The 21,108-nt window shown below is 51.1% G+C and overlaps 1 protein-coding gene across 1 annotated transcript in view; it reads left to right on the top strand.

Moving 5' to 3' along the window:
* Positions 1-21,108, top strand: part of CSNK2A2 (casein kinase 2 alpha 2) — an 876,327-nt gene that overhangs the window by 167,650 nt on the left and 687,569 nt on the right. The window contains exon 2 of the mRNA XM_069654499.1: positions 6,456-6,567. Within this exon, the coding sequence (XP_069510600.1) occupies positions 6,456-6,567 (112 nt within the window). The remainder of the gene's footprint in view (positions 1-6,455; positions 6,568-21,108) is intronic.

Below are 21,108 nucleotides of genomic sequence, written 5' to 3'. Positions count from 1 at the left end.
TCCACAAAAAGTCACTAGTTTCTTAGTCTGGCTCAGGTCTGCAATGTGTCCTCTTTAATCACAAGTTTGCTGGCTCCCCTCAGTCGTTCTCAAGCCTCCAACAGTTCACATAGGCTCCCCTCAGTCGGGCTCAAGCCTTTCAATCACAATTTGTGGGGTTCCCTTCCCCAAGCTTCTATCACACCTTCATAGGCTCCCCTCTGTCTGGCTCAAGCATCCTTTTACTTCCCTTCTGCTGTCGAATACTTTGGAAACTGCAAGGCTTTTGCTCTTACCTCGACATGGCCGCTTCAACCTTCTTTCCTTAAACATCACTTTTTTTCTGCAAGGCCTCTTGCTAAATGCATATCTCCAGCATGGGGTCTGGCATGGATTCACATGCTCATGAATATTCCCCATCGTCAGGCTGGGAATACTCGTAAAGAAAAAATCAGTTTCAGTTTCGTTTCTGAACTGTCTTTCTACTAATAACCAATCACTGGTCTCTGGGTCATACTGCCCCCAGCCAATGACTGCACTCTACCTAAGCCCCTCCTCTGGCAGCCATCTTCAGATTTTTACCGCACGTTCGTGTTGGGAGTCCTCGTGCTTGGCTCTCGAGCATTTACTGTGAGTTGCATTTTTGTCACAGAGTTTACTCTCATTTTTTTGGTCAATTCGAGCCTCAAGCTCCACCGATTCATCTTCCGATTAACGGGGACCCGTTTCGGAATTTTCTACGCCCCTGAAGGGCCATTTTGTCGAATTTCACTTCTTGGAGGATTCCCAAAGATCTTTGAGGCCTACCCCGTGTGGTCATGGCTCACGACAAAGGAGTCTCGACACCCGTTGGATCCAAGCTGTTCAGAAACTGCCCAGGATGTGGACTAGAGAACGTCTTCAAGGCGGATGAGCACTCTCGATGTCTCTACTGCCTGCACTCCGACAAGTCGCACGTGGTGGAGGACTGTGCATTGTGCAAGAACATGTCCGACTGGACCATGAAGGACTGTCGGAAACAACTCGCTGACTGGCTGGAGGCGAAGAGCCCGGCAGCAGGTGAGAAGTAGTCTGAGCGGTCTTCTAAGACCTTTGAGGGGGCTCCGGCGATGGGGGCCCAACAGAAGGAAAGCACTGCCTGTCTGTGGGCACTGGGAGCGCTGTTGGGTCGGGCTCCTCGGCTGCCAGGCCGGGCACAATATCACTGACGGTCAACCACGAGCCAACGCTCCGGCTCGGTGAAAAGGAAGTCTGAGAACCTGGCTAAGCTTCGGGAGAAGCCTCGGCCGATCCCGATGGAGAAAGCCAAGGGCGAGCGGGGTGGTGACCCTCCCCCCACGGTGAAGGCCTCTGACGCACCTAAGGTCATGAAGGCCCGGGTTCACCCGGCTAAGGCCTCTATTGAGGGAGTCGTGGCGAAGCCTGCAGAGGCGACCCCAGTGGAGACGGCCTCCAGGCCTAGTTTCCCGGCCATCTTGGAGGGAATAGGCTTTCCAACTGATCGAAAAGACCCCCGTGAAGCCCCGGGTCGAGAAGGAGGGAGTGGGCGAGGTACTCTAGCAGACTCGAATACCTCCTCTGAGGATGAGCTGTCCGTCATCAAGGCAGCACTGGACAAGTGGTTTAAGGTGGTCGGGGCCTTTGGGAAGGATCCCGACGAGGCGGACGTAGAGAGTGAGGGTGGAGCTGACGAACGGCAGGTTGAGGAGGAACCGGAGGAGCCTCTACCGACGCTCCCGTCTCTACCGATGCCAGCACCGTCGGACAGGTCGGAAGACATCTTTCTGGCACTGCACACCTTGTGCACAGAAATAAGGACAAGGTTGCTCTTACCGCCGGCGGACGATCCAGCGGCACCTGGACCGTCGGGGAGCCCTCCAGCCAAACAGAGGTGAGTCCTTCCACCCCCACCTTTCATTCACCTCCATCCCCTCTGCCGAGGGATGAGACGGAGATGGCGATGACAGACGACGGCAGAGACGACGGAACAGATCTCCCATCGCCCCCTCCCTGGGCTTCCCCTCCCAACGAAATTGGCTTGTTTCACGCCATGATCGCCAGGGCCTCGGAGCTGTTCCAGCTATGCCCCGAAGAGCAGACGGAGGTATTCCTGTATCAATGACAAGAGACCAAAAGGAAGACCGTACTCTGTCCCGCTGTTGGACGACATCTGGGACGAGGGACTGTCCCTTCTGAAGAACCCGTCCACGGCCCCTGCAAAGAGAGACCGGTACGCGAAGAAGTACCAGGTCCCAGATCCGCTCCTGTGTGCCTCGAGGCGCAGCCGTCCCCAGACTCCGTAGTCTCAGCGGCAGCCAAGAAGAAATCGGCAGGGGCGACGGCATCGACTTCCACTTCCCTGCCGGACGGCGAGGGGCAGAAGCTGGACGCCATGGGACGTCGGCTCATCTCGTTGGCAGCAACGAGCATTAATTCGGCCAACGCTCTCAATCGTGGCCCGCTATGATGGGGAGCTGTGATTTAAAATCACCCCACTCCTGGACTTCCTCCCGGACGACAAAAAAGCAGAGGCCCTTGAAATGTTGCAGGAGGTCGAGGTGGCTTCTGATCACGGTATCCACGGACATCGCTGACACCGGGTTTCGCTAGATGGGCAACAGCGTGTGCCTTCACTGGCTCGGTTGGCTCAGGACCACTGACTTCCATCAGGACGTACAGACCGGGGTATTGGACATGCCCTTCAACGGGAACAATCTGTTCGGTAAGGCAGTGGACGAGTTACTGCAGGCCATCAAGGCAGACACCGAGACGGCCCGTGCCCTGGGCACGCTGCATCTGCGACGGCCGTCCTTTCGGACCTCCGGAGGCAAGTCCCACGGTGCCTCCAAAGGATTCAGCGGCAGCTCTTTGCCATACTGCCAGGCGGTCCATTCTTCGTCGCAACAAGCCTACAGAGGCGGCAACAAGGCTGGTGGACATGATCACTGTCGTCAAGGGTCCCAAGGGGGCAAGGCCTCGGCAATGCAGGATTGAACTGGCCATGATGTCGGGCCCCCACCCGAGCACCCTGGTGGGAGGCCAGCTGGCGAAATCCGTCTGCGTGTGGGAATCCATCTCCACAGACTGTTGGGTGCTGGGTGCCCTGGCCCACAGGTACACTTTGGAGTTCCAAAGAAAGTGCCCAGACTTTCCACCAGTGGCCATGAAAGAAAACTACATACCACAACTACTTCTGGAGGTACGGGCGATGCTGGCAAAGAGCGCTCCGGAGTATACTCACAGTACTTCCTCGTCTGAAAGAAGACGGGGGGTTGGCGGCCTATCCTGGACCTCCGCCGCCTCAACAGGTACATAAAATCCCCAACATTCCGGATGGTCACCCTTCAGTACGTGCTGGGACAGCTGGAAGAAGGGGACTGCTTGTCATCGCCGGACCTAGAGGATGCATACTTCCACATCCCCATACACAAAGGACATCGGAAGTTTCTCCGCTTTGTGCTCCAGGGGCGGCACTATCCGTTCAGGGCACTGCCCTTCGGTTTGAAGTATGCACCAAGGGTCTTTACCAAGTGCCTGGCACCGGTGTCAGCGCGGCTCCGCCTGCAGGAGATCCACGTCTACCCCTATCTGGACGATTGGCTCATCCGAGTGAAGTCAAGGGAACTCGCCGTCAACCACACAGCGAGGACCGTCCACCTGCTCACGGAACTGGGGTTCTCAATCAAATTCTCAAAGTCCTGCTTGTTGCCATTGCAGGAGGCCCTATTCCTAGGGGCCAGGGCAAACAGTGGCGTGGCTAGGTTCACCGTCGGCTGTTGACCATGGAAGTAGCCAGGGTGAGGTCCATCAAATTCCTACTTTGCATGATGTCATGCATCTACCTCGTGTGTCTGTGCAGGTTGCGGATGCGGCCACTGCAGGAGTTCCTTGACGCCCGTTGGATACAAGTGGCGGGAAGCTTCGAAGCCAAGATCTCACTTAAAGAGACTTTCCGTCAAGCGTTCTGGTGGTGGGACATCCGCGCGCATCTCGCGGCGGCATGGACTTCCAGACCCCAGCGCATCAGGAAACTGACGACGGACGCCACCCTGGAGGAATGGGGCGTGCACACCGGAGATCTCCAAGCAAGAGGCCTTTGGCTCCCGGGGGAGAGGTCACTGCACATCAACGTCCCTCAAGGGCAAGGTGGTATGGATCTTCACAGACAACGCCACCACGATGTTGTACATCCGGAAGCAGGGGGGCACCAGATCTGCAGCTCTATCCAAGGAAGTGCAGGATCTGTGGTGCTGGGCCATCGCCCAGGGAACGTTCCTTGTACCCTTTCACCTGGCATGAGTGAAGAACAGTCACCGACTCACTCAGCAGGGAGCTGCGCTCTTGCCACGAGTGGGAGTGGGAGTGGGAGCGGAAGCGGGAGCTTCGGCAGGATCAAGTAGATCTTCTATTCCGACGATGGGGCAGTCTCCAGATCGATCTGTTTGCGAACACCAAGTGCCGGAGATTGGCCAGCAGGTTTCCCCAGCCAGGGAGCATGGGGGATGCATTCTCCTTCCCCTGGGACGGCCTGTTTCTCTATGCATTCCCACCATTGCCGCTGCTACTGCGACTCATCAGTCAACTCTGACTGTCCCGGTGCAAGATGATCCTCGTCGCACCGGCGTGGCCGAGGCAGATATGGTTCCCGGACCTTCTGGACATGGTGGTGTCCCCTCCGGTCAAGCTACCGAAGGACGCGGATCTTCTCGCCAGGGAAAGAGACGCAATCCTGCATCACGACCCAGGATCGCTGAACCTGTAGGCCTGGCTTCTGCAGCGCTAGAGTTCGGAGGCTACGAAATCCCGGCAGACTGCAAGGAGGTACTTGCCAAGGCCAGGACTTCCTCGACTCTTAAGTGCTATGGACATAAATTGAAGAGGTTCTCTGTCTGGTGCCGTGCACAGAAGATCAACCCTATGTGGCGGTCGACGCACACGGTCACAAAATTCTACTGTGTCGACCGGGATTCCAGGGAGGAGTCCAGAGTCGGCCAAGCAGTGCTGGGCAACCTGTTCGCTTGAAGGTGAGCCTGGTGAGGAGGTAAGAGATGCTTAATATTGAGTTGTTGAGCCTTGTCACCTCCCATGGTTGTGCATATGTGGACTGCTATGTATTATTGTATTCATGAGCATGTAAATCCATTCCAGACCCCATGCTGGAGAAGGAACAGGCTTTCATCAACTCACCGACTGTGTTAATTCATTTTCGTCTTTCGCGGCTTTGATCCTGAAGTCCAGGCTGATTTCACAACTGCTGCTGCACATCCGTGACTCTGTTCACCCAGGAGGGTGGCTGGTATCCTTGAAACACACAAGGTTTGTTTCTTTTCTCTGGCTCAGCTTACTTGTGCAACTTTCAAGGCCCTTTGGAGGGAACGATCTCTTGCTGGGGTGTCCGAGGTTTCTCTGTACCTCGGTTCCGTCCCTCGGCCTGTTGCTCTGCTCCACCTGGTTCACCATCTGCCTGGAAGAACTGCTCCTTTTCATGCACCGCTTTGCTCAGTGTGTGTGTGTGTGTGTGTGTGTGTGTGTGTGTGTGTGTGTGTGTGTGTGTCTGTGTTCCACATTGTAATAATGTTGGGAGGGCTAATATGTCCCAGGTGTATGTAATTAGGGTGAAGTGCCTGACATTATTGGTGGTAAATGTCCAATGTATTGCATGGGTGGTACTTTTTTTTTTTTTTTTTTTTTTTTTTTTTTTTGCCTCAGACCAGCCCTTCCTCAGCTCAGTTTGTCTAGAAAATGGAGGAGGAAATCTAGGCAGTTGGAATATCCTATCAAATCGGATGGGACAGGGTTATTTGGAAAGGGAGGATACCATGTCTCGTCATCACGCAGTCCTCCGCCACTCCCCAAGGACCCCTCACCCAGGTGATCCTCCTGCACTTGTCCACCCCAGGGTCTGGATCCAAAGGCGATGGCCGTGCCCTGGCCACCTGAATAAGGGATCCCTGGTGTTTAGGCAGTGAAACACCCACTGGTTTTTTCACACTGTCTACTTGTGCTGCTGCTGCCACCTGTTGCAGTTCTTTCTCCCTACTTGCCCTCTTCAACTTGAATCCCCTCCCTCTGGCCATTTAAAACCTGACCAACAGTACAATTTAAAACCAAACTCAAACACCACCTGGTAGCGTAACCCCCTATGCGCTGCTTCTCAACTGATACCCAGAACAGCCATAAAATGATAGCACTCAGTAATGTTAAAATGTATATTGCTTAAGCCTAGATAATGGTACATGGCCCTGCATGTTTATCCTGTGTATGTCTGTCATTGTTCACATTCCTTGTTCGACCTACCCCACCATGACCAGGCTTACCCAAAAACCACTGCATATTGTAACAGCACCCTCTGTCATTGGATATTTTAAGCTAGTCAAGTTCTCTGTTATAAATTATATGCTGGCTGTCCAATTGAATATTAATAAATATGAGCCCTAGGTCACTGTGTGGTTCCTTATTTCTTTTCTGCACTTTAGGAACCAGGATGACTACCAGCTGGTGAGGAAGCTAGGACGGGGGAAGTACAGCGAAGTGTTTGAGGCAATTAACATCACAAACAACGAGCGGGTGGTTGTAAAAATTCTGAAGGTAAGGTAGTCTCCCTTTTTGTTCCAGTAACATGACCGTGCTTTTTTAGAGAGAAAACTAAATAAATGTTGTTTTTTTGCATTTATTGGGCATGGTCTACTAAAAATGTTTATTTAAAAAATAGATAGGCAACATAAAAAAAAATACTTGCTTTCTCTGTTTTAAAACTTCTTATGTAAAATTTTGAGCTATTCAAGCTCAAAATTCGCAAAAGCAAGCACATGGGAGCATCCATTTTGTGAAATGGAGGCCCTCCTGTGCTGGCTTTTGCGGCACTAATGAAGGAAAAGCCAGCCAGCTGTAGTAAACAAAAGCTACCGCTGGGTGGCTTTCCCTTCATTAGTGCTGTAGGCGGAGGACAGGGACCGGAGACCAGAGCAGGAAAGCTACAGCTGAATCTCGGTAAGTGCTATTTATTTTTGTTTTAAAAAATAAGCCCTAGCTGCGTTTTTTTTCTAAGTTTTCCGGACTGGAGGAGCCCGGAAAACTTAGAAATAAAACCGCAGCTTTAAAAACGTTGTATTTATGTTTGCGGTCGCTGGAAAACGCTGCGGTTTTTCTTTCCAAGTTTCTCAGGCTCCTCCGGCTCGGAGGAGCCTGAGAAACTTGGAAAGAAAAACTGCAGCGTTTTCCAACACAACCGCGTTGTTTCTGCCTGAGTGGAGCACCGGAGACCCAAAGTGAAAGCCAAGGCAGGCAGAAACACAACGCGGTTATGTTTACATGCCGCGTAGTATTTCTACCTACAGCTGATTTCCCATTTGGGGCTCTAGGGCTCCCCGTGGGGAGCCCGAGAGCCCCAAATGGGAAAGCAGATTCAGGCAGAAACAACGCGGTTGTTTTCCAGAGTCCGGGAACCCCAAATGGGAAAGCAGATTCAGGCAGAAACAACGCGGTTGTGTTGGAAAACACTGCGTTTTTTCTTTCCGAGTTTCTCAGGCTCCTCCGAGCCGGAGGAGCCTGAGAAACTTGGAAAGAAAAACCACAGCGTTTTCCAACACAATAACGTTGTATTTATGTTTGCGGTCGCTTCAAAAGCGACCGCAAACATAAATACAACGTTTTTAAAGCTGCGGTTTTATTTCTAAGTTTTCCGGGCTCCTCCAGCCCAGAAATCATAGAAAAAAAAACGCAGCTAGTGCTTATTTTTTAAAAAAATAAATAGCACTTACCGAGATTCAGCTGCAGCTTTCCTGCTCTGGTCTCCGGTCCCCGTCCTCCGCCTACAGCACTAATGAAGGGAAAGCCACCCAGTGGTAGCTTTTGTTTACTACAGCTGGCTGGCTTTTCCTTCATTAGTGCCGCAAAAAACAGCACAGGAGGGCCTCCATTTCACAAAATGGATGCGGCGCCCATGTGCTTGCTTTTTGCGAATCTTGAGCTTGAATAGCTCAAAATTTTACATAGGAAGTTTTAAAACGGAGAATGCTAGTATTTTTTTTATGTTGCCCATCTATTTTTTAAATAAAATTTTTTACTAGACCATCCCTTTAAGTACTGTACAAGAGGTCCTATTTGCAGCTGCAGAAGTTACCCTTCTAAGTGCCTTACTGGTAACGGTGGATGGTACACATCGTGCAGTGTAAAGAAAAAAGCTGGGAACATAACTCGCCGGCATATATGGACATAAAATGAAAATACACCAATTTACAACAGTGCAAAATGTATGGGGAACATTGCGGGTGGGGGAAGAGGGTTGATACTACTAGTCTCAAGATCTGATTACAGTGGAAGAAGGCGTTTGTCAACCCTTAACGTGTGTGAGTAATCTTCCAACTAATGCTGTGTGTTGGGACTTTTTATGTCCCAGAGCAATTATGATTTAGAAGTAAGGCACCCTTATGAAATCCAAGTTAATATTTGACATTAATTTGGCATGTTAACCCATCTACCTAAATGCCAATTGAATAAAACCGAGAGATCCAATCTAGCGATATCCTCTATAGAATACTCCATTCCATGACAGCAGAAATGGATTTAAAGTCATTGCAAGTGTTTTTGGAATTAAAGCTATAAATGATGTTGACGCGTAGCGTATAAGAAGTCATTTATATTAGTGGCACAACTTCTACAAAGTGACACATAAGATAAGTTGCTAACACCTTATGTTATAAAATAACCACCTAATCCTGAATTGTGGAACATTGTATGCCACAGACATATTATGGTGTATAAATTAGACACCCTTCTGAATTGTCTCCTTTCACATGAAGTTATATGGGTCCCAACATACCTAAATTCCAAGGCAATAAACGCAGAGAACTCTTGATACAGAGACACCTTGTGTAGTGCTGACATGTATTTTTTTTGCCAGGTGATTTTTGGAACTCGGGATGTTAAGAAAGGGACATCCCTCAGGGTGAAGATAGGACACACATTTTACCTGGGGCTTTTATTTTGACAGATTTACTTTGAGTAACCTCTCTGACATCTTTTGCTTGAAAGATGTAATTTTAAGGGTTAAAAGCAAAATCTTGCTATCTTGTTAATATAAGAGTCAGTGATGGAAAAAGCAACTTCTACCCCAAAACAAGCAATTAATAAACTGTGCTCACATCTACTGCAACCCTTTTTGTAAATGGGGAATGCGTTTTTTAATCTGTTAATGTTGTGTACATTTGCAGTTGCACATTGATTTAACAGAAAATACTCTTAAACTCTTTATCACCCACTGGAGGCTTAAGGTTCCAAGAATAACCAATTGGTTTCTATTTAAAGTGTTTATTAAAACATTTGGGTTTTAATCAATCATTTGCATGTTGGTGTTCTTAATCCGCGCCATTCATAAAAACATTCATCAATGCTTTTTAATTCACAACAATGATCTTATCCTTTCATCGCCTCGCACTAAAATCTCAACATTCATTGTTTAAAAAAAATACAAAACATTAATTCAACTGTTTGTATTTCTAATGATTTCAATCCATGTGCAACGGTCCTGCTTGTTGTGTCTAGGTTCAATAACATCAAATAGGATTTTTAAAAGCAACATTCTATTCTCACTTGTCAATCGTTCTAAAAATAAAAACTTCAGTCATAGAATTGCTTCTAAATACAGTTTTTTTTTCAAAATCTATTTACATAAGCTCATTAAGGTTTCAGGCTAGTCTGCTGTTTTGTGTGCAGTAGCCCCGGTCTTGTAATTCACATTACATTGGGCCCGAATCTTCTCTTTAAAACAAAAACGGCTGCTCTTTCTTTTAAACAAGCTCATTTAACACCACGCGCACACAAACTATCCTGTACTACTTTGGACCCTATTGCAAAAACATCATTCTCATTCTGCTATTTCAAAACTGAACGGAATCAGCCCTGCATCTACCCAATTCCGGATTAACAGAAACATATGCTAGGCCTCTTGTCTTGTAATAGAAAAGGATATTACAAAAATTTGAGTGCAATTGGCATAACATGGCATATTACAAAAAATTGGGCATGCTCTCTCCAGGACCTTTTTCGGCTGCTAGCTTCTAATCTGCTGTTCCTGCTGTCATTCTCTGCACACACCTTAGGCAGAACGTCTCCTCTGCTAAGTGGCTACGGATTCTGTCTCTTCTCAGAGAATGTACTTAAAAACATATATACTTCATCTTTAATCTACATACATAAAAGGAACATTTGTGGTGGGATTTATGGCAAAGAGTTGTTCCTTATGGAATTCCATACTGTTACACCAATCTGCACCACATTTTGCACAGTGGCCTGTTAGGCCCTTCTGGACATTACTGGCTGCATGACATTTGGACACCCCACTCCTTTCCCTGGATTTCAGCACCTTCACACATGAAAAGGCTGCCTGAAATCGGTGAAACCGCCATGTGCTTGTAGGACGACACAAGGAACAAAACTTGAGTCACAGGCACTAGGATGCATGGTTTCCAACATATTTACAACAACGAACTTCACCACACCAGTGTGAGGTGACCGGTGGGGAGAAGAGCACAGAAGGTCCCCGTATGCAGCACACCAATTCTCGCCTCAGCAACGTCTGCTCTGGGGTGTGTCAGCCACCCATACACGCCCATTCCCAGTGCAGTCTACTTCAGGGTGCAAAGCACATCATATCTATCTACAGAACCCGTTCGGAGAACGGGTACTTATGCTAGTATTATAAGTTTGTGTGCTCCCTGAACAGATTATTCTCTTATCCTGGGCGATCAGGTATTCTTTCCTACATTTAAATAAATAAAAGCAAGTTGAACCATTCTTGATTCAAAATAGACATCGTTCATTTTATCATAGCCCAATTTGCAAGTCTGCGCTTTTGAAGCCTGCAAGTGTTTTTTAATTAAACTATGTAGTGCAAAACTTAAAAGTGCACTTGTACCCTTGCAATGTGAGAATGTCCTGCTTCTATGTTTTGATGGTTTGTTTTGACTTATTCAACGAGCGGTGGCTTTGTTCCTGCAAGCTGAGAGCACAAAGGATTTCCAAATGAAAAAAAGTTTTCTTCACAGCATCCAGAACAAATTGCTATTTGTCATTGTACTTACTCCTACGTTACATCCCCTTTCCTCCATACTTGTGGGACATTCCGTCCTTCAGGACGGGACCGGAGCACTTTTGTAAAAAACAGCATCAAAAATTTAGATTTGTGTCAGTTGTATTTTTGTGCGGGGTCCTGCACGTGGCCGTAACCCTGCCCTCCTGAGCTCTACCCTGCGCATCACCCTCCAGTCTTTTTCTCCGCGCGGTCGAGGCTGGACGCACTAGCATCACCGGGAATTTTTTTTTTTATTCCCTTTGTCCTTCCTTCCTGCTCTGGTTTTATGGTAATATAGTCCTCAGTCTATGCCGGAGCGCCTGGGATTCGTGTCCTGTTCTTCATGCGAACGTAGTTTCGCGAGGGCGGATCCCCACTTTCTTTGCTTGGCGACTAAGCCTGGACCATCGCTGGGACTAGTGCTTCTTTTGCGAATCCCTCTGTCCAGGCAGACGTCGACTTCTTCGTTGGGAGGAGGTGTTTCAGCGCGTTACTCTACCACATTTTTAGCTCTTCGACGAAAAGAAGAAATGCCTGGTTTGTTCTTTACGTCTTAGGGCGCCCCCGCCACAGGACTACTTCCCGGGGTCTAGTTACCAGGGGTTCCCCTGAGGCGCCCCATAAAGGGCCTAATAGGCGCACTGTAGTATTCCTAGAGGGTTCCTGCAGCACATATGCCAAAACCAGATGCTGTTCCGATCCGAGGTTCACTGTTTGGGTGCTAAAGTTCAGCCCAGTTCTTCTGTGGCTCTAGATACCGGGGTTCACCCTGAGGTCTCAATTTCTGGAGCTTTCCACACTGATACTGGGGTACTCCCTGAGGTCTCTGTTTCTGGAGCTTTCCACATCGAGTCACGGCTCCTCTTTAGGGAGCTATACTTCCCGGGTTAAAGCCTGAGGTTCCTCTTCTTGGGGCTAAAGTCAGCACCGACAGAATCCGAGGGATCCTCTTTGAGGGTCTTGTCAGTGAGGTGCGTCCTGCAACCGTCCCATGCTCGGGGTTGTGGTGTTACCGGTTCTGTCGAGGGGGGAAAGAAGGCGTTCACGGACCACATGCCTTCCAGTACCAGCTCTGCCGAGGTTCCTCCATCGGAGGCTAATTCTTGGGCAGTTCCTAAGATGTCCAGTAAACATCTAAGGGCTGTCAGCACCGGCTTGGCCGCAGATCTTTGTGTCCAGGCTAAAGTGTTAAGTCACCTGACTCCCCTGAGGAGACAATTGCCTCCACTTTCTACTGTGACGCAGTTCTCCTCAGGTGTCGACAAAATGGCGGCCTAACCTCCATGGTCCCCGGTGCCATTTTGGATACCTCCCTGACACCAATGTTCACGACGTCTGGTGCTGGGAGCATGTTTTTTGGGACTGAGCAGCCTTTTCCACGCTATGTGGACAACAAAAACCTGTTCCGCCCTTCATTCGATTGGCATGCTCGGACACCGCTGCCTCATACATTCTCGCTCCCTCCTAGTTCCGTGCCACTGTTTGTTCTATTTGGATCTGGCCGGTGGTGGGCCCTCCTGGCAACCATCCTCATTGTGTACGAGAGGGTATGTCCCTCACGAGCGGCCTCTGCCTTTTCCAGTGCCTAGACCTTCGTCTTAGGATGCGTTGTTTTGGGAAGTTTCAGGCGCTCATGCACTCTAACCCTATGTGGGCGTTCTTTAAAGGTCTTTTCAGGGAAATGTACCCTGTACCTCCTGTCCCACCTTCTGTTCCTATGCAGGTCCCGGTGGTGCCAATGCCTTCACCTCTTCCTGTCGAACCTCTTCCATCATTCCCTCCTCTGCCCCTGCTTTCTCCCATAGAGAAGACTCCAGCAACACGGGATAGCACTTTAAAATCTGAGGCGCTACGCGCAGTGGACCAGTCTTCTGTTCCTGCTTCTCTGGATGAGCCGCAAGCGGCTCAGGACAGCGATAAGCAGCCCCGCTCTGTTAGAACATTCCATGACCTGGATATGATGGCCCTGCTTGATATTCCAGTACCTGAGGCCCCCACTCCACAGGAAGGGGTGCTTTCTGGAGCCTTTACTCTGTCACCTCAGGAGCGCATTGGCCTGTTCCTACAGAAGGACGTCTTGGCTGGGGCCCGTAAGGTCTGGGATAATCCCCATACCGGGCTGCATCTCAACAGGATTGACGCTTGATACAAGTTTCACGCCTCGGAAGAGATGGCTTTAGTGGCTTGTCCGCTCCCTTCGTAGACAGTGGTGGCAGCAGCCACCCTCCAGTCCAAGCCGGCATCTGCATCTTCCACGGCAGCAGCCCAAATCCTCTTCAAAGAGGATAAGCTCCTTGACGCCTTTGCAAGAAAGTCTTTTCCAATTCCGCGCTCTAACTTTCACGCTAACGCCAAGCTCATCCTTGCAGCAGCAGGAAAGCTAGCTGATTTCCAGGAGTGTATTCCTGCAGATAGGTTAGACTACTTTAAAGCCAGTTTGTCGGACACCAAAGTGTTAGCGCAGGATCTACTGGAAGCTGCGGCGCAACATGTAGATACCTCTGTCAAAGCCTTATGGTCGGGGTTGACATCTCTTGCCAGGCGTGGCTCCACGTGACAAAGTTCTCAAAGGAAGTGAAAGACAAAGTACTGGACCTTTCTTACTCCTACGTCCAGTCCCTTTTCCTCCATACTTGGACATCCCTCCGTCCTGTGGGATGGGACCGGAGCGCTTTGTAAAAGCATCCAAAACTGTCAAACTTTTTTAGTCCGTCCTCTCTCTATGCGGTGCCCGGCCTGCGGCCGTACTCCGCCCATCTTGGCTCCTCCCATGCATCTCCCATCCGTCCTTTTCCCCGCTCGTTCGGGACTGGACACGTTGCATCCTCGGAAGATCATCTTCCCTTTTTTTACCTCCTCGCTGGCTCTCACTAGCGATCGTGTACTAGTCTCTGTCGTTGAAAATAGACTTTCCAGGTTGTTCGTATCACCGACGCTTCGCGAGGGCGGATCCCCATCATCTTTGTCTAGAGTGTTTGGGTCCAGATCACAGTTGGGACGCCTGTTTTTATTGCGACTCCCTTTCGGTCCGGGCACTTCAACGTCGGTTGGAGCGGTGGGAGGTGGTGTTTCAACGTACTCCTCCTTCGCATTTTCAGGCTTTTATGGACGAAAAGAAGAAACGCCCCGTAAGTTTACTTTTCAGAGCACCCTGGCCGGGAGGAGCGTTGATCGCTCTGTCACCGGGGATTGCCTGGAGGTGCCTTCTGGGCCTAATAATTGTACCAGAGTTTTCTCTGAAGTCTCCGTAAGGGGCCTGTGGATACTGGAGCACGCTCGGACGCCCCTCCTATGGGGGCTGCCTGTAGACCCTGTTCTACTGAGTCGTGGGGTACCGGAGCTTACTCTGAGGCCTTGCTATCGGCTTCCCTCAAAAGTACTGGGGTGCTCCCCGAGGCCTCGGCTGGGGTTGGTGTTACTATGTTCGAGGCCCACGCTAGTAAGGTTGTTACTGGACCTCGGTCCCTCGTGCAGAGGCTTAAGCGACCAACATTTCTGAGAGGCCTGCCAAGGCCTGATCGGTGAAAGTTGTTCCTCACCGTTCCCGCTCTTGTGGCGACGCCAGAACTGTTGAGGGGGCAAGGAGTGAAAGTTCTTCCTTTACCGGCAGTGCCGAGGTCCTTCCTGTGGAGGCTAGTTTGGCCACTGGTATGTCGCAGAAACATTCCAGGCCACATAGTACCAGCTCGGCTGAGGTTCCTTATGTAAAGGCTAAAATTAAGACCCCTGACCCACCGGCTGGGACCCCTGCCTCACTTCCATACGTGCCGCAGTTCACCTCAGGTGATGGCAAAATGGCGGCCGTTCCCGCCATGACCACGGCAGCCATTTTGAGTGCTCACCTTACAACTATGCCATCTGCCTCAGGTGTAAGAGTTGGTTCCGCGGGTGAATATAAAATTCCTTGTACGCATCCGTTTTGTCCCGTTTACGATTGGAACGCCCGGATGCTCCTTCCACACGTCTTGTTGCCTGTGGGTTCAGCACCTTTGATTTTTGTGGACACTTCGGGGGATGGGCCTGTGTGGCAACCCTCCCCTTTGCGTCCCTGGAATTATCCTCCTCATGAGAAGCCTTCTCCGGCAGTTCCAAAACCGCCTCCGGAGGATGCCTTTTTCAGCAATTTTCAGACGCTCATGCGTACCGACTCCATGAGAGAGTATTTCAAGGGTCTTTTTAGGGAGATATGCCCGCCTGCGCCTCCGGTTCCACCAGTGGTTCCGCCGGCGCCGCCCTTGCCTACGGTGCCTCCACCGACCCTTCCGCCCTTGCCTCCATTATCCCCTGTGGACAAGACGGTGCTTGACACGGTTCAGCAGGATCCTGACCTGTCGGATGATGCGCAGGGCGAGCAGGACAGCGAAGACCAGCCCCGCTCTTAGAGCTTTTCACGACCGGGTACTGGACATGATGTGCCTATTGGATGTTCCAGTGCCCGAGGCACCCGCTCTGCAGGAGGGTGTGCTTGCGGGGGCATTCACCTTGTCTCCTTCAGCGCGTACCTGCCTGTTCTTGCAGAAGGCCGTTTTGGCCAAGGTCCGCAGGGTCTGGGAAAAGCCACACTCTTGACTTTTCGTCAATAAGAAAATTGACGCGCGTTACAGGCTGCATTCTTCGGGAGAGGTGGCCCTGTCATCTTGTCCGCCCCCCTCCTCCACAGTGGTGGTCGCGGCCACTTTGCAGTCCAGGCCTGCAGCGTCCTCTTCTACGACGGCGACTCAGGTTCTGGGGAAAGTGGACAGACTCCTGGACTCCCTTGAGAGGAAGATTTTCGCTAACTTGGCCTTGCAGCTCCGGCAGGCCAACGCGGAACTGGTGTTAGCGGGGGCGAACATGAAGATGTGGAAAGGTCTGTCAGAGTTCGAGTAGTTCATTCCGGTCGAGAAGCTGGAAGACTTTAAGGCGGGTTTATCTGACGCCAGAGTCTTTGCCCAGGATCTGCTTGAGGCCGCGGGTCGTCATGTCGGCTCGGGGCCTTATGCTGGGTGTTGACACCTCTCGACAGGCATGGTTGCATGCCACCAAGTTCTCGAAGGAGGTACAGAACAAGGTGTTGGACCTGCCGTTTGACGGTAAGGAGCTTTTTCATTCCACAACGGATGTGGAGCGCACCAAAACAAAGGACAGCACCCAGACAGCTAAGTTCTTGTCAGACCTGGTTAAACCCCTTTCAGGACCCAGAGACCGCTGTCGCAGAACCAGCCCTCCTCTGGTTTCAGGGGCTTCCTAGACCGGAAATCACGCAGAGTGGATACTCCTTCGGGTAATAACCGCTGGAGGCAGCAACGGATTCAATTTTTCTCCAGCTCCTCAGCCGCCTCCTCGGGTTCAGGTGGTAACGCCACTAAAAGCCTGCCAAATGAGGCATTTCCTCGCTCGCACGAGACCCGGTGGGAGAACACATTGCGTCTCATTGGGAGGCGTGGCAGACCATCACCGAGGACAGGTGGGTCTTGTCAGTCGCTCAGGCGGGCTTCCGCTTACCCCTGGCCCACCCTTCAACCCTCCTTTCCAGCAGTCGGGATCGCCCTCCCTAAAAGCCGAGGTGCAGAAACTGCAGGACCTCAGAGCTATGGGACCCGTTCCTCTTGGGGAGCGAGGGGAGGGCTTCTACTCCCGGCTGTTACGGTGCCCAAACCCAACCAAGCTGGTCTGCGCACCATCCTAGACCTTTCCCAGTTCATCTTGAATTTCCCTTGGGGTAGGAAAAGATTGATCACGCCCGGCCAGATACGGTCTTCCCTGCAGATGGGCGATTGGCTCAGAGTGGTGGATCTTCAGGATGTCTACATGCATATCCTGATCTGGGGTCCCCTCAGGAGATATCTGTTTCTCTGTGGGAGAGGAGCATTTCCAGTTTCAAGTGCTTCCTTTTGGCCTAAGTTCGGCACCGCGTGTCTTTACGAAGATGATGTCGGTGATCGCGGCCTATCTTCGTCTGCAGGGTATCCATGTATATCCAGATTTGGACGACTGGCTCTTGCACAGCCCTTGTCCGCTGAAAGCTGCCTGCAATCTTCAGTCTCTTCCAGCTCATGTTCCACCTTGGGCTGTCGGTGAACTGGTGGAAATCTTCCATTATGGTCTCTCAGGACTTGATCTTCCTGGGTTTTCGCTGGAACACGATCGGCTGCAGAGTGTACCTGACCGGGGATAGAATGGTGGATCTGTTGGCCACTTGTCAGATGTTTGCGCAGTCGGAGAGCATGTCGGCCTGGTGGTTCCAGAGGCTTCTGGGCCTCATGGCCTCATGCGTTCTGGCACTTCCTCTTGCTCGCCTCAAGATGAGGCAGACTCGGATGGCTCTTCGGAGTTCTTGGCTTCAGGCTGTGGATCTGGACCCCAAGTTGATAACGATTCCGGCTTCTATGAGAGCAGACCTGGACTGGTGGTCGTTTCTCAGCAACCTGTCGGTGGGGGTGGGATTTCAGGACCCAGGTCCGACGGTAACGGTCACAACGGACTCCTCCCTTCTGGGGTGGGCTGTGACGTTGAATAATCTTCAGGTCTCGGATCTTTGGTCACCTCAGGACAAGCTCCTCCACATAAATCATCTGGAGCTCCTGGTGATCTTCCTAGCGCTCAAGGCATTCAGACCGATCATAGCCAACAAGGTGGTCCGGATTCGCAATGCGGTGTCGATGTTTTAAATCAACAAGCAGGGGGGCACCAAGTCTTCCCCACCTGTGGAACTGTTCATCCAGATTTGGGAGTGGGCGGTTCAGCATGGTGTTTGGCTACTTGCAGTACACATTCCGTGCCAGCTGAATGTCACGGTAGATGCCCTCAGTCCGTGGACGATAGTCCGCTACGAGTGGGAACTGAAGGCGGAGGTCCTCTTGTAGATTTTCCTGCGCTGGGGCACTCCGGAAGTGGACCTCTTCGCTACAGCTGCAAACAAGAAGCTTCCTCTGTATGCCTCCAGAAACGGACTGGGAGCCTCCTCTATGGGGGATGCTCTCGAAATTCAATGGCACAACATGAGGGTTTATGCCTTCCCGCCGCTGCCTCTAGTTCATCGGACGATTTGCAAATTGAAGAACTCGGTGAACTGTTCTCTTCTGCTCATTGCCCCGTGGTGGCCGGCCAGGTTTTGGTTCTCAGAACTTTAACACCTGTCAGTGTATCCGTCGATCGGGTTACTGGTGACCCCCAATCTTCTTCACCAGGGGGAACAACTGTGGCACCCCTCCCCACAATCACTCAGCTTGTTGGCGTGGTGCCTGAGTTCAGGTCTTTAGAACATCTTGGCCTGTCCGTGGATAACATGTGCATTATTCAGGCAGCCAGAAAACCTTCGATTAGGTCCCAGTACAAAAGCAAATGGCTTAGATTCTGTCATTGGTGTTTAGACAAGCAGATGGACCCAAGGCGGGCTACAATTGACACGGTACAGTCCTTTGTATCCCACCTAGCAGTGTCGGGAGTTCACGTTCTGTCATGTAGAACCTATCTTTCGGCGGTTTCCGCCTACCCATCTACGGACCAATGTTCTTACTCTGTCTAATCCAGTGGTTAAGAGACATTTTGCAGGCTTGACACACCTTTATCCTCCGATTCGCAGTCTGCACCCAGCGTGGGATCTAAATGTGGTCCTGACGGCGATGTGCCATAAGCCTTTCGAACCAATGGCCACGGTGGACCTCAAGCACCTCTCATGGAAGGTGTCCCTTTTGGTGGCCGTCACTTCGGCAAGGCGCGCGAGCGAACGCCAAGCTTTGTCTGTGGAACATCCCTTCTTGGCTTTTCACAAGGATAAGGTGGTCCTGCGGACAAACCGTGCTTTCTTGCCGAAGGTGGTTTCGGAGTTCCATCTAAACCAGTCCATTTCCTTGCCGTTCTTTTTCCCGAACCCCGCTTCAGAGGTGGAAAGGGTTCTACACTGTCTGAATGTTAGAAGGGCTCTTAAGTTCTATCTTGACAGAACTTCCGAACTTGGGAGCGCTTCTCAACTGTTCGTCACCTTTGTAATCCACAAGATAGGCAGGCCTCTAAGGCGACCATCTCCCGATGGATCGCGGCCTGCATTACGGAGTTTTACACCGTCGAAGGGCTGAAGCCTCCTAAAGGTATATACCTGGTGCGGGGCAAGGAAGCTGCAGTTGCCTTTCAGAAATATGTCCCCTGGGAGATCATCGCAAAGGCAGCTACCTGGGCCTCCCCATCGGCTTTTTGTAAACATTGTCTAGACCTGAGTTCAAGAGCTGATGCCCAGTTTGGTCAGGCTTTGCTGAAAAACCTGTTTCAGTAAGGTTTTTTTTTCCATCCACCCATAGTTCCTGTAAGGAGTGCTTGAGAATCTCCCATAAGTATGGAGGAAAGGGGACGGGACGTAGGAGTATAACCAGGTTACTCACCGTAGTGACCACCTTACTCCTAGTCCATAGTCCCCTTTCCTCCATACACCCGCCCGCCGTCCCCTCTAATAAAGTTCCTCTGTTATTGCTAAAAGGTCTCTGACCTGACGATAGAAAAGGACTGATGGGCGATGCGCGGGGCGGAGCCGAGATGGACGGGGTTATGGCCGTGTGCCGGGCCCCATGTAGAAAGAGGACGGACTAAAACATTTTCTGACATTTTTGGATGCTTTTACAAAGCGCTTCGGTCCCGTCCCACAGGACGGAGGGATGTCCCAGAAATATGGAGGAAAGGGGACTATGGACTAGGAGTAAGGTGGTCACTACGGTGAGTAACCTGGTTATTTGATGGCAAGGAATTGTTCCATTCTTCAACTGATGAGGAACTCGAGGACTAAAGCGAGTACCAAAACGACCAAATCTTTATTGGTCCTGGCGAAAGCTCCAGCTAAGGCCCATTATACAAAGGTCAGGGTCCCAAACTCGTTACTTCTCTGAATTTAGGGGGTTTCAGGATCGCCTTGTGTGCCAAACTGGAGCTCCGGTTGGCGGGCTCCGCCGAAAGAAACAATTGCAAGGTGGCTGGCTTTTCTCTCGCCCATCAGCCTCCTCTCCAGGGACAGGTAGTCTCCCTGCTGAGAAATCCTCTAAATCATATTTTGTCCGTTGCACGAGACTCCGGTGGGAGGACGAATCTCGTCTCATCTGGAGGCGTGGCAGACAATCACCGAAGACCGGTGGGTTTTGTCCATCGCTCGGGTGGGCTTTTGCTTGCCCCTCCCCCCTGCCCCGTCCTTCAACGCTCCCTTCCAGCAGATAGGTTCGCCCTCCCTCCGAACCGATGTACAGAAACTTCTAGACCTCAGAGCGGCAGAGCCTGTACCCCCCCCCCCCCAGGAGCAAGGGGAGGGCTTCTACTTCGTCTGTTCAGTGCCCAAACCCAACCAGGCTGGCCTGCTCATTATCCTCTGTCTTTATTAGTTTAATCTTTTTCTTCCCAGGGAGAAATTCAAGATCACGCCTTGCCAAATTAAGTCCTCTCTTCAGAAGGGCCACTGGCTCAATGTAGTGGACCTTCAGGTCGCATCCATGCACATCCTGATATGGAGCCCGCATTGGAAATATCTGCTGTTCTCCCTGGGAGAGGAACACTTTCAGTTCTGTGTGCTCTATTTCGGTCTCAGCTCAGCGCTGCGTGTCTTAACGAAGATGTCGCTCATCGCTGCTTTCCTCAGGCGGCAGCTCCTGTTCCACCATGGGCTATCGGTGAACTGGCAGAAATATTCCATGACAGTCCCTGGACCTGATTATCCTGGGTTTCTGTTGGAATACGGTCAGTGCCAAGGTGTTCCTAATGGCGGACAGGATTGCGGACCGATCAACCACGTGCCAGCTCTTCCTCCAGTCTTCGCACATGACTGCTTGGTGATTCTAGCGTGCTAGCCCTTCCTCTTGCACATCTGAACATGATGGCATGCTCAGCTGGTTCTTCAGAGCTCTTGGTCTGAGGCTTCGGACCCGGATTCTAAGATAATCACAGTTCCATCCTGCATGACGGCGGATATACATTGTTGGTCTTCGACCAACATCCTTTCAGTGGGTGCCTCCTTCCAGGAGCCCTGCCCACAAGTGATAGTTACCACAGACGACTCCCTTCTGGGGTGGGGTGCAACGCTGTCTCATCTCGAAGTAGTGGACCTT

Source organism: Ambystoma mexicanum, chromosome 1p (assembly GCF_040938575.1).
Source record: "Ambystoma mexicanum isolate Mex_15411 chromosome 1p, UKY_AmexF1_1, whole genome shotgun sequence".
NCBI lineage: Eukaryota > Metazoa > Chordata > Amphibia > Caudata > Ambystomatidae > Ambystoma > Ambystoma mexicanum.
Note: the sequence above shows the minus strand (reverse complement) of the source record. Positions and strands in the feature narration are given on the sequence as shown.